We start from the raw sequence: 22,047 nt of genomic DNA, 5'->3' as shown, positions 1-22,047 counted from the left end.
ATCCAAGGATTGCAAACATTATCACAACGACATTACGCTGTTTTTGGCTAACGAGGCCTAGTATTGTGTTGATGTGAATTTTTCACTGATAATAATTTGAAACTGTGGTTATCTAACCAATAACATCGTTCAGGATATTAAATACAATTCAAAATAGTTGATAAGCGATTAAATTATCTAATTTAAGATAATAATTTTGTTTTCAATTTTTATCTTTGTACCGGATGTGTAGTGTGTAACACGACTCGGTGATAAATGTGTTTTTAGTGTGTTGTACATCGTTAGACCGTCAACACAAATACACAACAACACAGCATCATGTTTGTTGTATTAGTGTTGTCGTTAGTTTTTCTCGCTGGGCCTGAGAAAGCCGCATCGACGTGTAAGTAAAACTAAACAATCATTTTTTCTAACCGTACTAAGTCTTTTGGGGCATTTTATTCTCATAATTTAAAAGATTATTGCGTTATTCGCGCTGTGTTTACAATAGATATCATTCGGGGTACCGCCTAACCAGATTACGTCTACCCCGAGTACGTCCACCGCACCCCCTCCCTCCCAGAGTATGTACGTCAAAAGCCCCACCCTCAGGGTACATTCACCACACTTCGCCCTCAGAGGCGTAGCAAAGGGAGGTCACTAATATCAAAACACAGACTGAGATTGTCTGTAAATGTGTACATACATAGCTTGTCGTACCTCCCCCCCCCACCATTAAATGGCGTCACATCTGGCAATTTTTATGATTTTAAAATATCATTTTATTTTTCTAAAATATCAACTGACCTCGTTCAAAATTTTGTATATTTGATTAATTTTTAGTGCACTTCACATACACAAGAAACATAATAGAACATTTAAAATAGCCGATAGAAAATTTGAGTTTCTTGCAGTACGTTTTAAAATACAAATGCTTATCGAGCATCTCCTACCTACTGTATCACATACGTTTACTAAAGTTCAAACACCTCTTATTGGGTAATGTGGTACGTCGTTTGTAGATAATCATTCAGCTGGAGATCGTTCGCCTCTGGAAATTTGATTAAAAACTGGTCTGTTCCAGCCATAGCCGTACACCATATCCCAGTAACTTTGGTATGAAAGTTGCTATTTTAAATATATGACATAAGGAGTATTGCTAATTTGATAATGGTTTATATCACACCATTTTCATTTATCTTTACAAAGTACTTTGTTAATATTATATATATATATATATATATATATATATATATATATATATATATATATATATATATATATACTAGCCGTCCCGGCCAGGCCCTGCTCTGGCTTCTGTGAAAAACCTTTCTGTTAAAGACCATTACCTGTGTGTTTAGTAATCATCATAAACCCGGCATTGCCCACCCAAACCACAACCAACCAAAACAACAAAACGCAAACATAACGCTAACACAATTACAAATACAAACGAAAACAAAAACCTAACAACAAACCCAACCACAACCACAAACACCAATACAAACACAAAGAAAAAACAAACAAAAAAGCAAACGAAAACAAAAACCTAACAACAAACCCAACCACAAACACTAATACCAACAAAAAAAAAAAAAACGAAAAAGCAAACGAAAACAAACCAAATCCAAACGCAAAACCAACCAAAAACACAAATACAAACCCAAACAAAAAAAACACAAACAAAAACGAAAAAAGAAAGAACGAAAACAAACCAAATCCAAACGCAAAACCAACCAAAAACACAAATACAAACCCAAACAAAAAAAACACAAACAAAAACGAAAAAAGAAAGAACAAAAACGAACCAAATCAAAACGCAACCACTAACGCAAACCCACCTAAACACAAAGAAAACACTAACGCGAACATAAACGCCCGGGGCAGAATCGCCTGTTTTAGCTTAATGAACGACTATAGTACCCCAACTTATTCATAGTTTTTGCACTCACTTAAACGAACGCGCCTGTTTCAATTTAATGAACAATTATAATACTCCAAGCTTATCCGTAAAATACCTACAACATTTGCACTTGATCAATCCCCGCTAATTATGTAATTATTTTTTTCCCAACACCAAAACAAAGTAATTAAAAAGTAAATGCTTTTCAACTAATGCAATGGTTTTATAAAGGGAAGTAATTGTGTTTTGCCTAATTTATCAAAGGGAAGTAAGCGATATAGGACTAAATAAAGACATAATTAGAATTTTTGTAAAAGATGATATTTTTTTAAAACTTGTGTTTAATGAACATGCCGACAATTATTATTGTAATTTGAAAAAATGAAAATGATTTCCCAACACTTTTAATAGTAATTTTTTAACTCATAAATTTAGACAAATGCGCACGATAATTTTCTAACACTTAAATCCATCGATAACCAGCGACAAACAAACATATGCGTTACAGAATTGAGCTTTATATATTAGACTAGCCGTCCCGGCCAGGCCCTGCTCTGGCTTCTGTGAAAAACCTTTCTGTTAAAGACCATTACCTGTGTGTTTAGTAATCATCATAAACCCGGCATTGCCCACCCAAACCACAACCAACCAAAACAAAAACAACAAAACGCAAACATAACGCTAACACAATTACAAATACAAACGAAAACAAAAACTTAACAACAAACACAACCACAAACACCAATACAAACACAAAGAAAAAACAAACAAAAAAGCAAACGAAAACAAAAACCTAACAACAAACCCAACCACAAACACCAATACCAACAAAAAAAAAATCAACGAAAAAAGCAAACGAAAACAAACCAAATCCAAACGCAAAACCAACCAAAAACACAAATACAAACCCAAACAAAAAAAAACACAAACAAAAACGAAAAAAGAAAGAACAAAAACGAACCAAATTAAAACGCAACCACTAACGCAAACCCACCTAAACACAAAGAAAACACTAACGCGAACATAAACGCCCGGGGCGGAATCACCTGTTTTAGCTTAATGAACGACTATAGTACCCCAACTTATTCACAGTCTTTTGCACTCACTTAAACGAACGCGCCTGTTTCAATTTAATAAACAATTTTAATACTCCAAGCTTATCCGTAAAATACCTACAACATTTGCACTTGATCAATCCCCGCTAATTATGTAATTATTTTTTTCCCAACACCAAAACAAAGTAATTAAAAAGTAAATTATTTTCACTGGTTTTATAAAGGGAAGTAATTGTGTTTTTCCTAATTTGTCAAAGGGAAGTAAGTGCTATAGGACTAAATAAAGACATAATTAGAATTTTTGTAAAAGATGATATTTTTTTTAAAACTTGTGTTTAATGAACATGTCGACAATTATTACTATAATTTGAAAAATGAAAATTATTTCCCAACACTTTCAATGGTAATTTTTTAGCTCATAAATTTAGACAAATGCGCACGATAATTTTTCTAACACTTAAAATCGTACAATTCCAACGACATACAAATGCATTACATACAGAACTGAGCTTTATATATTAGATATATATATATATATATATATATATATATATATATATATATATATATATATATATATATATATATAAAGATATATACAGGATATATATATATATATATATATATATATATATATATATATATATATATATATGTATGTATATATATATATGTATATGTGTCATATACATGTGTGTGTAAAACTTTATATATAGTGCCATATCACATTGATATCCCAACAGGTACTCTACAGATAGGGGACAATGGCAGTTACAACTTGTCCGCTACTGATGGTACCATCTGGCTAACCAGTGGTCCCTACGCTTTCAACTCTAATGGCAAGTGGCGGTCTACAGCAGACGGCTCTTTGACCGTCAGCAACAAGACGGATTCTGTGACAGGTAGGTTGTCTGAACCTGTGACAGGTAGGTGGTCTGATCCTGTCGCAGGTAGGTGACCTGAACCTGTGACAGGTAAGTGTCTGATCCTGTGAAAGGTAGGTGGTGTGAACATGTGACAGGTATGTGGTCTGAACCTGTGACAGGTAGGTGGTCTGAACCTGTGACAGGTAGGTGGTCTAATCCTGTGGCAGGTAGGTGGTCTGAACCTGTGACAGGTAGGTGGTCTGATCCTGTGAGAGGTAGGTGGTGTGAATCTGTTGCAGGTAGGTGACCTGAACTTGTGACAGGAAGGTGGTCTGAACCTGTGAGAGGTAGGTGGTCTGATCCTGTGACAGGTAGGTGGTCTGAACCTGTGACAGATAAGTGGTCTGAACCTGTGACAGGTAAGTGGTCTGCACCTGTGACAGGTAGGGGTCTTATCCCGTGGGAGGTAGATGGTCGGTTATTGCGACTAGTAGTTAGCTATTGTTTGTGTGTCGATGTCTGTCTACCTGTTACACGTATTAAGTGCACATAGACCTGTTACAGATAGCTGTTTGATATCTACTTCTTACATGTAGTTTATTGTCAATCAGCTATAGATTACAGTAGTATGTTTACCTGTTACATGTAATATTAATCAGCCTACCTCGTTAAGGTAGTTGTTGTTAGTCTTTTTATTAAAAGTAATCGCAACATGTTATTAGCCTACGATTTTCTTGTGATACTAGTTATCCTACCTGTAGTAAATAATAGTAATACCTTTGTCTAAATGTAATATTAACGTTTCTACCAGCTTACTTGTTGCATGCAGTAGATGGTTAACAATCATTAACGACAAATAATAACTGATGTTGCCTTTGTGAAAATAGCAATATATTTTGTATTGTTGTAAAAAAACGCTTAACATAGTCTATATATATAATTCTCTTCTTGGATACGATAGAAAACATCAAGCTGTAAGCGCGCCTAGCAGCCCCCTCTCTTCCTCGTATGCTACGATTTTAAACTTAGGGGAGGTAACTAAGAGGAGGCTGCTTTCACGGGTGGGGGTGGGGGGGGGGGGGGGGTGGGGGTGGGGGGGGGTGTAGGGTAGGGGTTGTGGGAAAGGAGGGTGGGGGGGAGGTTATCGTCCTTAACAACCTACTGATAGTGTTTTAAAGCACATTTTTTCAGTGGCAGCATTGGTACTGTCGAATTCACAAATTATGAATTGCTGAAAAGTAGAAAATAAAACAACAACAAAATAGCGGCATTTGGTACGCCGCGGGTCGGCTCGTATGTTTTATTTTCTTATAAGTAAATTTGTCAAACTCTAGATTTAAATATGGGTTTAGTCTAATAAAGGCTAACGTATGCAGTTAGGGTGATAGTTCTGGATAACATTTGGTCGTGTTAAGAAAGTTATATTTACAAATCGAATTTTGATACGCTGTATTGAGTTTTCACATGAACGTTTTTGACATTTATAGGGTCGTTCATAAATGACGTCGCACTTGAAGGGGGTAGGGGGGTCCGTAATTTTGTGACGGTGCGTGATGAGGGGGGGGGGGGGTCAGATGGTGCGACGTCACAATTTTGCATTATAAAAAAGCAATGTTAAAAACTAATTTAAGACGTTATTTCGCGTTTTAGAAAACTGTTATTAATAAATTGCGATCGGAATTTAAAAAATACTCTTTATTGACAGAGTACAGACAAGATTTTTCAAAAAAATTTCAACTGCATTTTGAGGGGGGGTGTAGGCTGAGGTGTGACGTCATTTTAGGGGTGGGGGTCTGGCTCTTTGTGAAGATGTGTGACGGAGGGGAGGGGGAGGTAAAAATCGTCAAAAAAAGTGTGATTTCATTTATGGATGACCCCTATGCTTTTTAAAGTTTTCCCTAGACATTCAGCAACCGTGAAATAATGTTATATAACGTTTTACATGTTGTTTTATCTTTGTCAAGGAATTGATGAGGTGGGCAACTATGAAGAAAACGTCTGGAACCTGACGTCATCGGAGGGTGTGACGATGCAGGTGGTGCTGAGAGATTACCTGGATGCTGAGGTACCAGGTGTCATGTTCATACAGGTAGGTGCTAGTCTTGTGCTATAGTTTGCCTACAGGTAGGTGCTAGTCTTGCTGAAGTATACTTACAGATAGGTGCTAGTCTTGTGTGGTAGTGTGCCTATATATAAGTGCTAGTCTTGTGTGGTAGTGTGCCTATATATAGGTGCTAGTCTTGTGTGGTAGTGTGCCTATATATAGGTGCTAGTCTTGTGTGGTAGTGTGCCTATATATAGGTGCTAGTCTTGTGTGGTAGTGTGCCTATATATAGGTGCTAGTCTTGTGTGGTAGTGTGCCTATATATAGGTGCTAGTCTTGTGTGGTAGTGTGCCTATATATAGGTGCTAGTCTTGTGTGGTAGTGTGCCTACAGGTAGGTGCTAGTCTTGTACTGTAGTGTGCATACAGGTAAGTGCTAATCTTGTACTGTAGTATACTTACAGATATGTCTTATTCCTGTACTGAAGTATACTTACAAATAGGTGCTAGTCTTGTGTGGTAGTTAGGCTTACAGGTAGTTACTAGTCTTGTACTGCAGTGTGCCTGCAGGTACGTGCTAGTCTTGTATCACAGTGTAAATTTAAGCAGGCGTAGGTTTTGTATTAGAGATGTCATTCAGGTAGGTGCTAGTCTTGAACTATGATGGGCCTACAGGTAGGCGCTATCTAAGACAATACAGGTAGGTGCTTGTCTTTCACAACAATGTGTGCATGCAAATAGGTGCTAGTCTTGAATTAGAGCTATGATCAAACAGGTAGGTGCTTTTTTTCATCAAGTTATGTTAATACAGTTAGGTGCTGGTCTTGTACACGAGTTTTAACCATACAGTTAATTGATAGTCATGTTGAAAAGTTTACATTTAGTTAGTAGGTGCTAGTCTGTCACTAGATACGTGACATATAGGGAGTCACCAGTCTTGCGTTAGAATATAGAAACATGTGCTAGTTTAGTTATAGAGAAATGCTGTCACAAGTAGATGCAAGTCTGGCTCTTGAGATATGTTTATATAAATATAAATTAATTAATATATTAATTAATTAGTGATCCCATATTTCTGCACAACTATTGATGTTTATCATGAAATTTGAACAAATCTATTTATAACTATTTGCTTGTCTCGACAGAGATTCCCACAAGGTCTAGCGGGGTCAAGGACAGAGGTGAACCGAACCGTCTCTGGTTTCCCGTCGTTCCACATGACCCAGCCTGACAGTCCAGTGGGATACTTGTCGTTTGGTAGTCAGATGTTTGGTGACCAGAGGAAGAAGTTCGGAAAGTGAGTCAACTTGTTTTCTGGGTAGGGGTCGTTAAGTTCGGAAAGTGAGACACCGTGCTTTTTGTTAGGGCTCACAAAGTTCGGAAACTGAGTCAGCGTGTTTTTTGGTAGGGGTCATAGAGTTCGGAAAGTGAATCGGTATGTTTTTCGGTAGGGGTCATAAAGTTCGGAAAGTGAAACAACGTGTTTTTTTGGTAGGGATCATAGAGTTCGGAGAGTGAGTCACAATGTTTTTTGGTAGGGGTAGTAAAATTCGGATAGTGAGTCAACCAGTTTTTGGTAGGATTCAAAACGTTCGGAAAGTGAGTACAAATGTTTTTGTTGACGACTTTAGAAGTTCTTCGGTGTCGTTATAAAAAAAAACCGGCTCAAATTGTGAAGTGAAATAGTAAAATGAGTCAAAGTGCTTAAAACTTTGGTATATTCAATTTAGAAAAACAATAAAGATAAGTCATAACATAGTTAAAATGTAGGCCCCCGTACAGTTAATCAGAAAGTTTAAAAATTAGGTGATTTTTTTTTCAAATTATTTAAAACGCAGTTCGGAATTTATTTATTAAAGTCAATGTAAATAGTACACGAATTGTGTGTACATTTTTTTTAAAATTAGATGAAATTTAGAATGAAGTTAATTAAACAAATGGTTAAATTGTCAAAATACGCACAGGAAATAATTTAAAAACGAATCTGTTGATTTTGAGCGAAGGGTTTATAAACTCTAATTTAAATTTTGAAAGTTACGTGCACATAATCTGATAAAACATGATTCTATTCTTCTATCAGATGGGGGCCACAGGCAGAAGTCAACGATGGCCTAGACGGGTCAGGGCCATTGGCCCTGTTCGACAAAACTGGCCACGCGCTGGTCATCTCGACCTACAACAATTTCATGGCGGCCTCCCTGTGGCAGGATAAGGGCGCTGGGCTCCTGAACTGGGGCGTCATGGGGGGCGTGGACTCGATCCCCGCTGGGTTTGAACTCAAGACCTTTGCCTTTTGCTCGCAGGATGGTGTTGGTGCGGTGAGTTGAGTTAGGACTTAGGTTAAAAAAATTATACATGGTCATCTCATCGTCACAACAGTATAGCTTAATGGGTCGTTGTAACAAAAAAAAAATAATTCTACTTCTTAGAGGCGTAGCGACCCTTCCCTGCGTCCGGGGATAAACTTTAAATTTGGCGCCCCCCCCCCCTCGGGAACAACCTTTCAATTTTCAATTTGCACCCCCCCCCACGTCAAACTTTCTATTTGTTTTTCCAACCCATTTTTGCACCCCCTAAGGTCGGCGACTTGGGACATATGTAACCCCCTCGCTACGCCTCTGCTACTTCTAGCCTTAATCTTGATGTATGTTCAAAATTCAGAGCCCTCCCTTCTGTGAAATGATATAAATAAAATTAATTTACATTTTTAAAACATTATTTTTTTAATTTCACACAAAACCTGTGCTTAGATTTGTAAATAACTTCTTTCATGCATCGCACGGCGTCACTAAATTTTTAACCCTTCTCTTTTATTTTTTGACATCACTTATAGACGACCCCTTAACCTCACAGCTCCCCTCCCACACTCCGATAAGAAACGTTTATCAGAGGTATTTGTTGACTTACACAATACATTTGATCGCAGTTTTGCTGTACCTAATGTCCTTTTTGATAACAAAAAAAATTGGTTGGTTTTTTGGTCTAGTTTATTGTTTGCTTGTTTTTTCGCAGCTTAGTAATATCCTATTTTTTCTACTTTAATACAGATACACATGACAGATTACAATTTAGTACAGATGCGCATTTCATAACACAGTTTGATTGAACAAGAGTCGTAGAGTTGTTTGCTATCAAAATAAATGTTAATTAACCATAACAAACACGTTAAGGGGCACTGATCTCAAACAACGTTCTAAATCGTTTTTGTAAATATATAAACGCTGTATTGCTAGTAATCGCGAATTACATCGTAACAAAAGGCCGTGGTCATACCTCAGTACGTTAATTCATATAAACAACGATTCCATTACACCGACTTCTTTATGTACACATTTTAAGGACCTGTTTTGCATTTTAAAAATGGATTAGAAATAGATTCGTTCTTAGCAGCATAACAAAATCTGTAAGATAAACGTTACCTTTTTTTTAAAGGCGTTCTCCGGGTGGGGTGACGTCATGAAGCGTGTGTACAACAAAACCAAAGACGTCACAGACTACTACCAGAGCAACGACCTGTCACTGACACACCTCGGCTACTGGACTGACAACGGTAACCTTTGACCTATTTATTTAAATCTTTACTCTCGCTATTAAAGGTGAGACTACAACATTTATTTTTTCCGTTTGCTGAAGTGTGTGTACCATGCGCTCTATCTAACGTAGAACCAAGGCTGTTTCTATAGGGCTGGTAAGTAGGTCACCAACCAGTTCTGCGGCTCAATAAAACCTGCATGAGCCTTAGAACTGTTTATTGACCTACTTACTAGCCCTTTACCAGTAGCAGACAAACAGAGTTGCCTAAGTTCTGCTTGCTTTATTCTCAGTGTTTTGAATGAAGCACAAGGGGAACGAACTCCGTTTGTCTTACGCACACATATTATTAGAGTAATTTCCCTTGAACTCATTGTAAGGAACTGACTGTTAGAAATGTTAAATATGCAACTACTGTTATCATTTATCACCCAAGAAACAAAAAAGAAGGTTCTAACTTATCACCCAGCGCCTGCTACTAGCCTACGCGTATACCAACCACACATATTTTCTTTTATTGTGTCTCAAGTCGCCTACTACCATCACACATATATTTGATCTATCTTGTCCTCAGGCGCCTACTGCTACTACAAATATTTTCTTCTGTTTTGTCCTCAGACACCTATTAATACTCCCACACATATTGTCTTGTCCCCAGGCGCCTACTACTACTACCACACTGAAGACAGCAAGGACTACGAGACAACCTTATTGGATGTTAAACACTACAGCATTGAAAGCAAGATTCCTTACAGGTCAATAATTTTACAGGGTTTAACACTAACATAGTACATTTTAGTCTGTTTAGGATAGAAACACACTATAGATGTGATGACTAAACCGATTTGTGAAATATATCAACACATTTTTCCGTTCTTGCCCAAGAAATATAGGGCAAATTAAGTAGAGCTCATCTGTTTCAATTACCTCGCCATACATGGCTATAATTTGGTCAGCACTATGCCCAGCCGCATTTGTTTCCCATAGCTGAGTGTGCCCATGTCATTTGGATTGTAATCTTATTAATTATGATAATTAGATTAATATTTAAAGTTTAACGGATGCAACAAAGTTTACATTTGAAACTGGGTATTTAAAATATTGGAAGAGCATAGTCAGACTGCTAACCCGAAAGTCTCGAGATCGGAACCCTGGCTCGGGTCTGTAGAATGTCCCTAAATCCTCCCTGCTCTGGTCGGTACAAGACTCATGAAACAGATTAATCCTGATCACATTATCTCCCTGTTAGCTGAAGCCATTGAAACATAACTGCTCAGCTCCATCTGCCCAGTGTGTCATATGTCCCATGTCTTGTGCAAGAACGATAACCAATGATGATTTTAAAATATAATAACGAAGATATTAGTAAAAAGCTTAACTTTCAAATAATTAAGTTATATGCCACCTAGTTAAACAATATGAGTAAAAAGCTTAACTCATATCGCTAAGTTATATGTAAACAAGGTAAACATTCTCCGTGTACTAGATACATGCAACTGGATTCATGGTTCTACCCTAAAGACAACATCAGCGCCGTCACAACATGGGACGCAACTCCTCAAATCTTCCCGAAAGGAATCAAGTATTCTTTTTTTCTTCCTTTATTTATTTCTTATGTTTGTTTGTTTTGCAAAAAAGCCTACTTCAATCTTTGGCGAATGGGATTTTAGTTATGCGAATTGATTTTTAAAATGGATATCAATGTGTTATGTTGTGTTTATGGTTATGAGAAGGGAATGTAATTGTAACATACAGTGAGATCACTAGGTCGGGCGTCACCTGGTGAGGTCCACACCTTACTCGCCCCCATATGACGTTACTAGTACCATCCACCATCCACCATCATTAAATACATCTTCCAACCCTCATTATTTTGACTCACTGTTAATAGTTACACTAATCGATATTGATATGTGCATTTTTCAACATTGACTGTTGTATAACCCAACATTCAGTATTCCAATATAAAACACATGTTTGACGTAATAATGATCTCATTAAACCAGAGAATTACAGGGTCAGCTCATGTTACCGCTTGTGGCTCACAACAGATACTGGTAAGTCCAGTGTTCATTCTTGATTGTCTTTGCTAAATATGGAATTAGTTTTAAACAAACTTACGAATTATTTTTTTTAGGAAATTGAAATATTAAATCATCTTTAGTTGTCAACCAAAATAAAATTAATTAAAACAAAATACTTTATAAGTTAATTTTTCGGAACTAATTTTTACAAATAAACGGTCTTTTAACTATATAAATTATATGTGATATAATTTTAACAACTTGCAAACTGTGAAATATTGTCCATCAGACTTTAACTTATTATAGAGGTAAACATACATATTATTTGTAAACCAAGCTCGAACTAAACAAGACTTCTTATTTCCCATCTAAAATCAACTATTTTTTTGAGTGACTCTTACTACTATTTTGAAACTGAATTAGAATATTAATAAACTACATTCATTTTTTGATACATATACGGGTAGCTAGAATATAGGAAGTTTCAAGAAACGTTGTAAACGCTTTGACCATATCACGTCACACGAAACAACCCAATGCAAATAACGATAACTCCACAGGTCAGTGAACACAACCTACGCCAAACAACGGGGAGGGGATTTTGACTTCATCGTGGACCCTAAGGCGTCTCTACCGGTCGATGAGGTAATGACTTGTCACTCAGCAAAATTTGAACAATCATCAAAATTTGACTACGTCATCGAAATGTGACTGAGGAGTAAACATAAGACACATTTATCAAAATATGACTTATTTTACATTAGTAATTACATTTTAACTCAGTATATCATCAAAATATTACTCAATAGTCACTCATGTAGTTTTGACACAGCCATCAAAGTTGAAATTTGTCATTAAATTCAGGAAAATTACTCGGTTATCTCTCTATAATATTTGCTAATTAGCTATTTAACGTAGAATACAGCAATCAAAAAATGACTTGTTTCAGAGATTAAAATTTAAATGAAAGGGTGCAGTTACTTAAACGCAGACATGTAGCCTATACAATAATAAATAGAGTTGTTGCTGAAGAAAATTGTGTAGTGCTAGCTCCCTGGTTCTGAATCAGATGGGTCGCGATATGTTTTCTGGGGGTACGCCATCTTGTAGACGAAACCTAACAAAATATACATTTTTAATTGTATGGGGGTCAGGGTCACTTGGATTGTATAAAATGGGGTCACCATCCGAAACGTGGGAACCTGTGTGCCAGATATGTTTTCTGGGGGTACGCCATCTTGTAGACGAAACCTAACAAAATATACATTTTTAATTGTATGGGGGTCAGGGTCACTTGGATTGTATAAAATGGGGTCACCATCCGAAACGTGGGAACCTGTGTGCCAGCAGTACAACATACTAATAGTTCTGATGTCCAGTAGATAGTAAAGCCTTTATGTGTTTATAGTATTAGGTTATTTATTTAAGAACTTGAAAATCTTTCCTATAATACGCCAAAAAAATCACAGCATTTTTTTAACTTTTCGTAGAAATTTTGGGAGTTTCTCTTTGGTCATGGAGCTTTGGAATGGGGACTCTTCGTCTACGAGCAGGTAAATATAATCGGAATTTTCAAAGAGACCTATGAACACCAAAAATCTCTAATACCTTCAAACAACCGCATACACATATTCTTATGAGCTTACACACCTGTGCTGATTACCTGTCTCTCTCTAGGACTGGCTGAATATCCAGGTGTTGTTCACAGACTCGCTCCAGTCCAACCTGACCCTGGGTCGTCTCTGGTTAACCCAGATGGGGTCAGCAGCCGACAGACACGGTCTGAAGATCCAGTACTGCATGGCCATGCCTCGTCATGCTCTACAGAGTCTGGAGATTCCGGCAGTCACACAGGTGAGCTGATGTGTTAAGTCTTGTGTGGGTAATATAGGCCTATCACACAAGTTTTGTGCAGAGGCGTAGCGACCCTTCCGGCGTCCGGGTACAAACTTTCAATTGGGCGCCTCCCTCGGGAACAACCTTTCAATTTTCAATTTGCACTACCCCCTCGAACGTTCCATTAAATTTTGCACCCGCACCTCAAACTTTCAACTTGCAACCCCCCCCCCCCCTTCAAACTTTCCATTTGCACCCCCCCCCCCCCTCACCTCTCAAACGTTCAATTTTGCCTTGTACCCCCTCCATTATATATTTTTTTAATATTTATAATGCAAAACTGACGCTAAAATGAGATTTTAATTTGTTTTTCCAACCCATTTTGGCGCCCCCTAAGGTCGGCGCACGGGGACAGATGTACCACCCCCGCCCCCTCCCCCATCGCTACGCCACTGGTTTAGTGTAGTAATATAGGCCTACTACACATGTGATGTGATATACAGGTGAGCTGACGTGTTAAGTCTTGTGTGGTAATATAGGCCTACAACGCATGTAATGTAATATCTAAATCAGGTGTGGTGATATATCAAACAGATGAGGTAATATACACACTTTTATATGTGACATACCACACAGGTGATATGGTATACAACACAGGTAAAGTGATGTACAAACGCAGGTGTGGTGATATACTATACAGGTGAAGTTATATACAAAGTCATGCGTGATGATATACAACACAAGTGTGATGATGTAAAATCTCATGTTGGTGATATACCACACGGGCAAGGTTATGTAAAAGTTATGTATGTTGATATAAGACAAACATATGGCTATATACACACTCCTACATGGTGATATATCACACGTATGAAGTAATAAAAAAACCTTAAATGTGTTGATATAACATACAGGTGAGCTGATGTATAAACTCATATATGGTGATATAACACAGATGAGGTAATATACAAACTCAATTGTGATGATATACCACACACATGTGGTGATGTACCACCACAAGTCTAGAGTTTTACACGTGAGCTTATCAACTGGAGTCCTGTAGTGTTAATTTCCACCTTGTTACGAGAATACATAATATACGTTAAGTCTTTTCCATGTAAGCCATTCGTTTATATGCCGAGGTGAAGCACCATATAAACTCTACTTCATTTAAACCTAGATATCCATTTTGGTAGATAAATTAGTTTTTTTTTACCAACTGCATATGAAGGGTTAGTATGATCAGCACTATGCTCAACCGTCTTATGGATTGATAGGATAGTCTAAAAGAGTAGCTTTACTCACCGTCTGCTGTTCCACAGGCCCGTGTCTCTAACGACTACCATCTTCAACTTGACCAGTGGAAGATTGGAGTGACCTCACACTTTGCTGACGCTATGGGTGTGGCACCTTCTAAAGACACCTTCTGGACCACCGCTAGTCAGCCGGGGAACACCTACAGTAAGACACCTTTTAAGTTAATACTTACAGTAAGACACCTTTTAAGTATAGACCTACAGTAAGACACCTTTTAAGTTAACACCTACAGTAAGAAAACTTTTAAGTCAACACCTACAGTAAGACACCTTTTAAGTTAATACTTACAGTAAGACACCTTTTAAGTATAGACCTACAGTAAGACACCTTTTAAGTTAACACCTACAGTAAGACACCTTTTAAGTATGCACCTACAGTAAGACACCTTTTAAGTCAACACCTACAGTAAGACACCTTTTAAGTCAACACCTACCGTAAGACACCTTTTAAGTCAACACCTACAGTAGGACACCTTTTAAGTTACCACATACAGTAAGATACCTTTTAATTATACACCTACAGTAAGACACCTTTTAGGTATACACCTACAGTAAGACACCTTTTAAGTCAACACCTACAGTAAGACACCTTTTAAGTCAACACCTACCGTAAGACACCTTTTAAGTCAACACCTACAGTAAGACACCTTTTAAATCAACACCTACAGTTAGACACCTTTTAAGTTAACACCTATAGTAAGACACCGTTGAGTCAACACCTACAGTTAGACACCTTTTAAGTTACCACCTACACTAAGACACCGTTGAGTCAACACCTACATTAAGACACCTTTTAAGTTAACACCTACAGTTAGACACCTTTTAAATCAACACCTACAGTTAGACACCTTTTAAGTTAACACCTATAGTAAGACACCGTTGAGTCAACACCTACAGTTAGACACCTTTTAAATCAACACCTACAGTTAGACACCTATTAAGTAAGCACCTAGAGTACGACACCTTTTTTATACAATATCTAGCGTGAGACATGTTTAACTTTAGCCGGGCAATAATGACAAAGTTAGAATGCGAACCTTCCTTTAAATAACAAATTATTTCATATATTACAATTAATCATAAAAAGTTATCGTTTTTATGTTTATCCAGTTTGAAAAAAAATACTTGAAGTACAAATGTTGTATAGTGTAGTAATTCAAATGACAAAAAATTATTTTCCTATAAGTTTTTCTATAATAAAACATATTTTACGTATTCAACAAACGCCTTTTACATATCCTAATTTAAAATTAGAAATCCATACTGAATTACCTCCCCGTATAGATAAACAAGAGTTGTATCCCACACTCCAGACTGTTGTCTCTGTGTTGAGCAAAGGTCCAGTTGGTCCAGGTGATATGATAGGTGGGACCAACCGTTCTGTCTTGATGGGGTGAGTACTCATTATGTGACGTTTAAATTAAGGGCTTAGACATATTGTAATGGGGACGATTTCTTTTTTTTTTTTAATAAAATCACACTAACTTCGTAACTGGGTAATGTAAATAATCAAGTTGATAAATATATCTGGATTACAAGTTTAACTAATAGATGAGTAAGCCTGAATTATGAGAAACTTAAACCCCTTCATCGACTGCTCCACTATATATCATACACAGTTGCTGTAACGAAGAAGGCCTTATACTGAAACCTACTAGTCCTGCTAAAGCGGTAGATGATGAAATCTTAGAGGCAAGTGGTTTTTTTTTTTTGAGAAATAAAAAAAAACAACAAATAAACATATCATTTTAACAGACAGTGCTTTTAACACCTAATAACTTTAAACGTGTATTTGATAATGTTAAAAAGAAAGATAAGTTTCTCTTTAGACCTAGCGAACTAGCGATTTTAGCAGATGAACTAGACTCTTAGGCTAGCAGCCAAACGCACTGCCATAACGGCATTGAACAATAATTGAGCTGTATAAGAAAGGTTTAAATATTGTTCAAGCTTATGTAGTCTAGTGTCTTAGCCAAGCATTTATGTGTTCTTTTACAAAACCGCCCTCTCCTCAATATATCACAAATATGCTGAACATTTTAATATTTAATCTCGGTTACTTGTTAGCACACATTTTAAAATATGTTTTATTTTTAACATAATTTTGGTTTGACTAATTTAGGTCTGGTACCATTAATTAAGGTCTGACTAATTTAGGTCTGACTTATTAGGGCTGACTAATTTAGGTCTGACTAATTTATGTCTGACTAATTTAGGTCCGGTACCATTAGTTTAGGTCTGACTAATATAGATCTGACTAATTCAAGTCTGACTAATTCAGGTCTGACTATATTAGGTCTGACTAATTAAGGTCTGACTAATTTAGGTCTGGCTAGTTAAGGTCTGACTAGTTAAGGTCTGACTAATTAAGGCCTAGTTTCACTAATTTAGGTCTAGTGCCACTAATTTAGGTCTGGTACCACTAATTTAGGTCTGACGAATTTAGGTCTGCTACCGCTAATTAAGGTCTGGTACCACTAATTTAGGTATGGTACCACTAATTATTCCGTCCACCAACAGATGGCGTTTCAGGACGGACAGGGGGTGCAGGGGGAGGTGTGGACAACCTACTCCACCATCAACGGGTTGCTGTACGGGGTGATTCTCGCTGCCAACCTGACGGCTGACTACGTCATCACACCACAGAAAGCTGGTTTTCTTTTGGACACTTTGCCAACGGTATATGCTAATAGCAGTTATAGGGTGTAGTATTGTTAGTAAGGTTTAATAGTAATTATAAGGTTGAGTAGTGTAAGAAGGGTTAGTAGGGTTTAATAGTAATTGTGGAGTTTAGTAGTGTAAGGAGGGCTTATGAGTAAGTATAGGGTTTATCAGTAATTATGAGTTTTTTTAGTAATTATAGCGTAGAGTAGTGTAGAGTAGTGTAAATAGGTTTTATGAGTAATTATAAGCTTCATAATGTTATTAGAGTTATTTTAGGGTTTAGTAGTGTTAGTAGGATTTAATAGTAATTATATTTTAGTAAGGTTAGTAAGATATAATAGTAATTAAAGGGCTTAGTAGTGTTTGTATAGTCTATCAGTAATAGTATCTAGTAACGTTAAGAAGTAATTAGTATGTTTTAGTAGTTGTAGGGTTTTGTTGTAGTTAGTAGGGTTTATTAGTACTTAGTAGGGTTTAGCAGTAGCAAGGAAAGTTGAATTAGTAGGGTTTAGTGGTAATTAGTAGTTTTTAGTAGTATTAGTTCTAGACTAGTAAGGCGTGGTCGATGGATAGCGAGCACGATTATTAATCAATACTGTTTAAGTTTGAATGTAGAGAGTAATCCAGATTAAGACTCTCTTTCTAGGGCTCTTAATGCTATACTCAATGCTAGAGACAGTTCATATTTCTTTACTGGGAAATGTTCTCTTTAACACGAATTTTTGTTCACGATGTGTGTGGTGGTGGTGGGGGTGGGGGGGCGGGGGGGGGGGGGGGGGGTAGGAGAAATGCAACGAAAATTTACTACACTCCCCTCACCTTAAAAACATTGAATATACAGTACTTGACCATTATAGAGGGTTTTTGCACGTATCTATCCATTGTAAAGTAAATTATCTCTGCGATGTTACCATGGTAACAGCTTGATGCTGCAAGGCACGAACATAAATAATATTTTTTGGATTTTATACATGGTCCTATTAGCTGCATAATTGAAAGGATACGGTTACTTGATCACGTGGCATTGATAGACAATTGTTTTTAACTCAAAGCAATTTTTTTCAATACATGCTTTATGTCTACCTTTTGTTAAAGTTTTAGAATATATTCAGAATGTTGGTAAGACTCTAATATTTACTATTGAAATATGTGTTTTAGTTCCAGACTAGTGTGTTCTACCGGTTGAGCGGAAATGACGTCACAACCGTCCCCTTCAACTCCACCGGTTCCTTTACAATTAAAGTCAGCGACTGTTGGACCAACGGGGAGCCATTTTGTTTGTTTTATACGGCTCCGATTTTAAGTTTTGGGTAAGCTATTTTTTTTTTTTAAATTTTTTTTTTTAAACAAAAAAAAAACTCTAATAGTTTTAATTTTAAATATTTTGATATTTTCATCAACTGCATTTATCCACTTCATTTTCTTAACTGAATTTTTTTGATGACTGGATGTGTTATTTAATCCCCTATATTTTCTTAACTACAGCTGTTTAAATTTATCCATGATGTGTCATGAAATCTCATGATTGCTCCCATTGCCGTATACAATTTATCCAGTTGTTAGCTATACTTCATGTTAATTTTACACATGATTTCCTATAAGCATGTAGGCCTATTTCTGTTAAATATATTCTTCTTTGTTTTTAATTGTAAAGTTCGAAGGGATATCATACAACACAATTAACTATTATCAGTCAACATGTTATGCGCAATAATAAATGGTCCGATTTCAGCCTGCTTTTCTTTCTGGATTTGCTTCCATAGCATTTGTCCATCCAAGAACAATAAAAAAGGCAGCAGTTCTAATTACTGACTAATTTTGAAATCGCGTTAAACTGCCAAGATAGATATTTTAGTTTTCTATAGATGTCGCAGCATCGTGTTGCTAGGCAACCTCACCAAGTTTCTTTTTCTTCCAACATACACATACCTAAAATATCCTTAAAGTTTTGAAATCGCCCTAAACTGACAAAAAAATTCAAAACCTTAATTCTGATTGCTCAAACTATCCGCCATCTTGTTTTCTATAGATCTCGCAGCATCGTGTTGCTAGGCGACCTGACCAAGTACGTGCCCATGTCTGAGCTGAGGGTGGTGGCGGTCAAGCAATCCTTGCTGGACTTCACAGTGGCCTTACGCGGACGGCCAGGGGATATGTTGCACTTTAGCTACATGCTGGACGGCGTCAAGAAGGACATCAACTATACGGCCAACACCTTGGGCTGTGTGGAGTTCAGCATTCTCTCTGACGTAAATATTCCTACTTTCACGATTAGGACAGAAAAAAACCAGAGTTCATGATTTTTTAAATTTGTATTTATTTATTTGGGGGGGGGGGGGGGGGGGGACTAAAGTTTCCAGGTTGGGGGCGGAAACTGTTAAAAGGATATATTTTATATGTACATTGTATTTCGTTCTGGCGTGTGGGGGGGGGGGAGAAGTGATAGACGTGCTTGGGGGGGGGGGGGGGAGAGGCGGGGCGAAGAGATGCCTGAACGACACACATAGAACACCATATCTCGTCAAACACGTTTGCGTCCATTGTTATTATGTATAATCGGTTTAGTCTAGTTAGTTTTTGTTTAACACTGACCCACCATTTTTTCTGAGGCAACGATATTTCCGTTATTTTCCCCCTTTCCAAAGTCAAATGAATTAGAGTTAATATATTTCTGTAACAGTATCGAAAGGGAAACGTATTGAATCAATAGAATGAGTCCTATGTTATTGGACTATTTGCATATCCTGACTCATTACATTACTACGTCATTCAAAAACGCCATGAAAGAGTACCATTTAATTCAGCATTGTTTATGATATACCTATTTTACGTTATGCGACAATTTTTTCCCTACCTTTTCTCCCTACATTTTCACCCTTACATATTATTCCTACATTTTCACCCTACATTTTCACCCTACATTTTCACCCTACATTTTCACCATACATTTTCACCCTTACATTTTAATCCTACATTTTCACCCTACATTTTCACCCTACATTTTCAACCTTACATTTCTATCCTACATTTTCACTCTACATTTTCACCCTTACATTTTTATCCTACATTTTCACCCTACATTTTCACCCTACATTTTCACCTTACATTTTCACCTTACATTTTCACCCTACATGTTCACCCTACATTTTCACCCTTACATTTTCACCCTACATTTTCACCCTACATTTTCGCCCTTACATTTTCACCCTACATTTTCACCCTTACATTTTAATCCTAAATTTTCACCCTACATTTTCACCCAACACTTTAACCCTTACATTTTCACCCTACATTTTCACCCTACATTTTCACCCTACATTTTCACTCTACATTTTCACCCTACATTTTCACTCTACATTTTCACCCTACATTTTCACCTTACATTTTCACCCTTACATTTTCACCCTTACATTTTCACCCTTACATTTTCACCCTTACATGTTCAGCCTTATATTTTCACCCTTACATTTTCACCCTTACATTTTCACCCTTACATTTTCACCCTTACATTTTCACCCTTACATTTTTACCCTTACATTTTCACCCTTACATTTTCACCCTTACATTTTCACCCTTACATTTTCACCCTTACATTTTCACCCCAACATTTTCACCTCACGTTTTCACCCTACATTTTTACCTCACGTTTTCACCCTTACATTTTCACTCTACATTTTACCAACACACAGAACAACGGCACCATACACAGTGACCTTGACTGTCGCTTTCAACCAATGGGCAGCACCACAGCCCCACCTCCAATGTCGTCAACCGTGCAACCGGTTACCATAGTAACCGGCAAGTCCGTCCCGACGCCGGCCACGATGATCACCGGGAGATCCGTCACCACACACAAAGGAAGCGGAAGTAGCAACCAAGTTTCGTTTTTGTGGGGAGTGTGCAGTGTATTGTTTACATTCACGTGTGTTTATTTGGTGGAACAAGTCTAGAGAATACGTTAGCGGTATCTTGTTACAAATACTCATGTGTACAGTAAACAGCTGATAACTTAATTACTAATGAAAGTAGATGTCTTCTATATGTTGAGATATCTTTACTAAGATCAGACGAATAGACTTTGTTTTAAAACATAATTATAATTATCATCTTTCTATACTTGTAATACAGGCTTGAGTAATATTGTTCAGATTTAATTGTAAGTTTGTATTTAAAGAACTGTTTTTGTCATTGACAACAAATCATATGCTAATTATTGTGCTGATAAACAAAATATGCTAATTTATATATGGGAGTGCAAACATAAATTTACATGTTTATTTTTAGAACTTGTGCAATATTAAATAAACAGTACGAAAAACGATAGTGAAAATGTAAATGGCTTGTATATTTTTTTTTATGCACTTTGATATTCATTTTAAAAAAAAACAAATACTTTGTTTTTTACGATCAAAATATGTTTTAATTTTCATGTACTTTTGTAGTTAGCTAAACTTCTGTCGTATTATTTTTAGAAACTCTAATACGTTTTTATTGATGAAACATAGTGTATTAATAACATTAAGTGCTTGCGTTTACATTTTTATACAATCCTTAAAAGTGTACGTTGAGTGCTGTGTAATTTGTTGTAAATAAAATTTTAGTCTCTTTTAATTAGCACGGGTGAAGATTGTTTCACAGACATATTAGTATTGACTAGAAAATATTGTCTGAGGAAGTTTTGCAGATTATCCGAAGGAGTGTAAAGAGGGTGGTTGATTATTCAAGTGAAACGGATTAGTAAATGGAAATCAATGTTTTACACACTGACCAAGAATAATAGTAATTCAGTCTAAAATGTAAAAAGGTTGAATAAAAAGTATCACCAGTAAA

The 22,047-nt window shown here is 36.8% G+C and overlaps 1 protein-coding gene across 2 annotated transcripts in view; it reads left to right on the top strand.

Annotated features, from left to right (window-relative positions):
- The window catches only part of LOC131940186 (uncharacterized), a 26,127-nt gene extending 4,080 nt beyond the window's left edge, over positions 1-22,047 (top strand). Inside the window, exons 1-19 of one of the 2 annotated variants that reach the window (XM_059298810.1) lie at positions 218-382; positions 3,681-3,839; positions 5,768-5,892; positions 6,992-7,143; positions 7,927-8,164; positions 9,279-9,396; positions 10,036-10,132; positions 10,864-10,959; positions 11,384-11,434; positions 11,962-12,046; positions 12,892-12,954; positions 13,079-13,255; positions 14,560-14,698; positions 15,838-15,946; positions 16,173-16,245; positions 17,074-17,232; positions 18,376-18,527; positions 19,247-19,466; positions 20,907-22,047. In XM_059298810.1, coding sequence (XP_059154793.1) covers positions 319-382; positions 3,681-3,839; positions 5,768-5,892; positions 6,992-7,143; positions 7,927-8,164; positions 9,279-9,396; positions 10,036-10,132; positions 10,864-10,959; positions 11,384-11,434; positions 11,962-12,046; positions 12,892-12,954; positions 13,079-13,255; positions 14,560-14,698; positions 15,838-15,946; positions 16,173-16,245; positions 17,074-17,232; positions 18,376-18,527; positions 19,247-19,466; positions 20,907-21,167 — 2,538 coding nt within the window. In that variant the 5' untranslated portion in view covers positions 218-318 and the 3' untranslated portion in view covers positions 21,168-22,047. Of the gene's footprint in view, positions 1-217; positions 383-3,680; positions 3,840-5,767; positions 5,893-6,991; positions 7,144-7,926; positions 8,165-9,278; positions 9,397-10,035; positions 10,133-10,863; positions 10,960-11,383; positions 11,435-11,961; positions 12,047-12,891; positions 12,955-13,078; positions 13,256-14,559; positions 14,699-15,837; positions 15,947-16,172; positions 16,246-17,073; positions 17,233-18,375; positions 18,528-19,246; positions 19,467-20,906 lie in introns of those variants that run through there. The other variant, XM_059298811.1, reaches the window with a different exon arrangement.

The sequence above is a fragment of the Physella acuta genome, unplaced genomic scaffold (genome assembly GCF_028476545.2).
Source record: "Physella acuta isolate Inbredline_101_S28 unplaced genomic scaffold, ASM2847654v3 ptg000311l, whole genome shotgun sequence".
NCBI classification, from domain to species: domain Eukaryota; kingdom Metazoa; phylum Mollusca; class Gastropoda; family Physidae; genus Physella; species Physella acuta.
The sequence above is the reverse complement of the archived record's forward strand: the minus strand, read 5'-3'. Positions and strand labels throughout refer to the sequence as shown.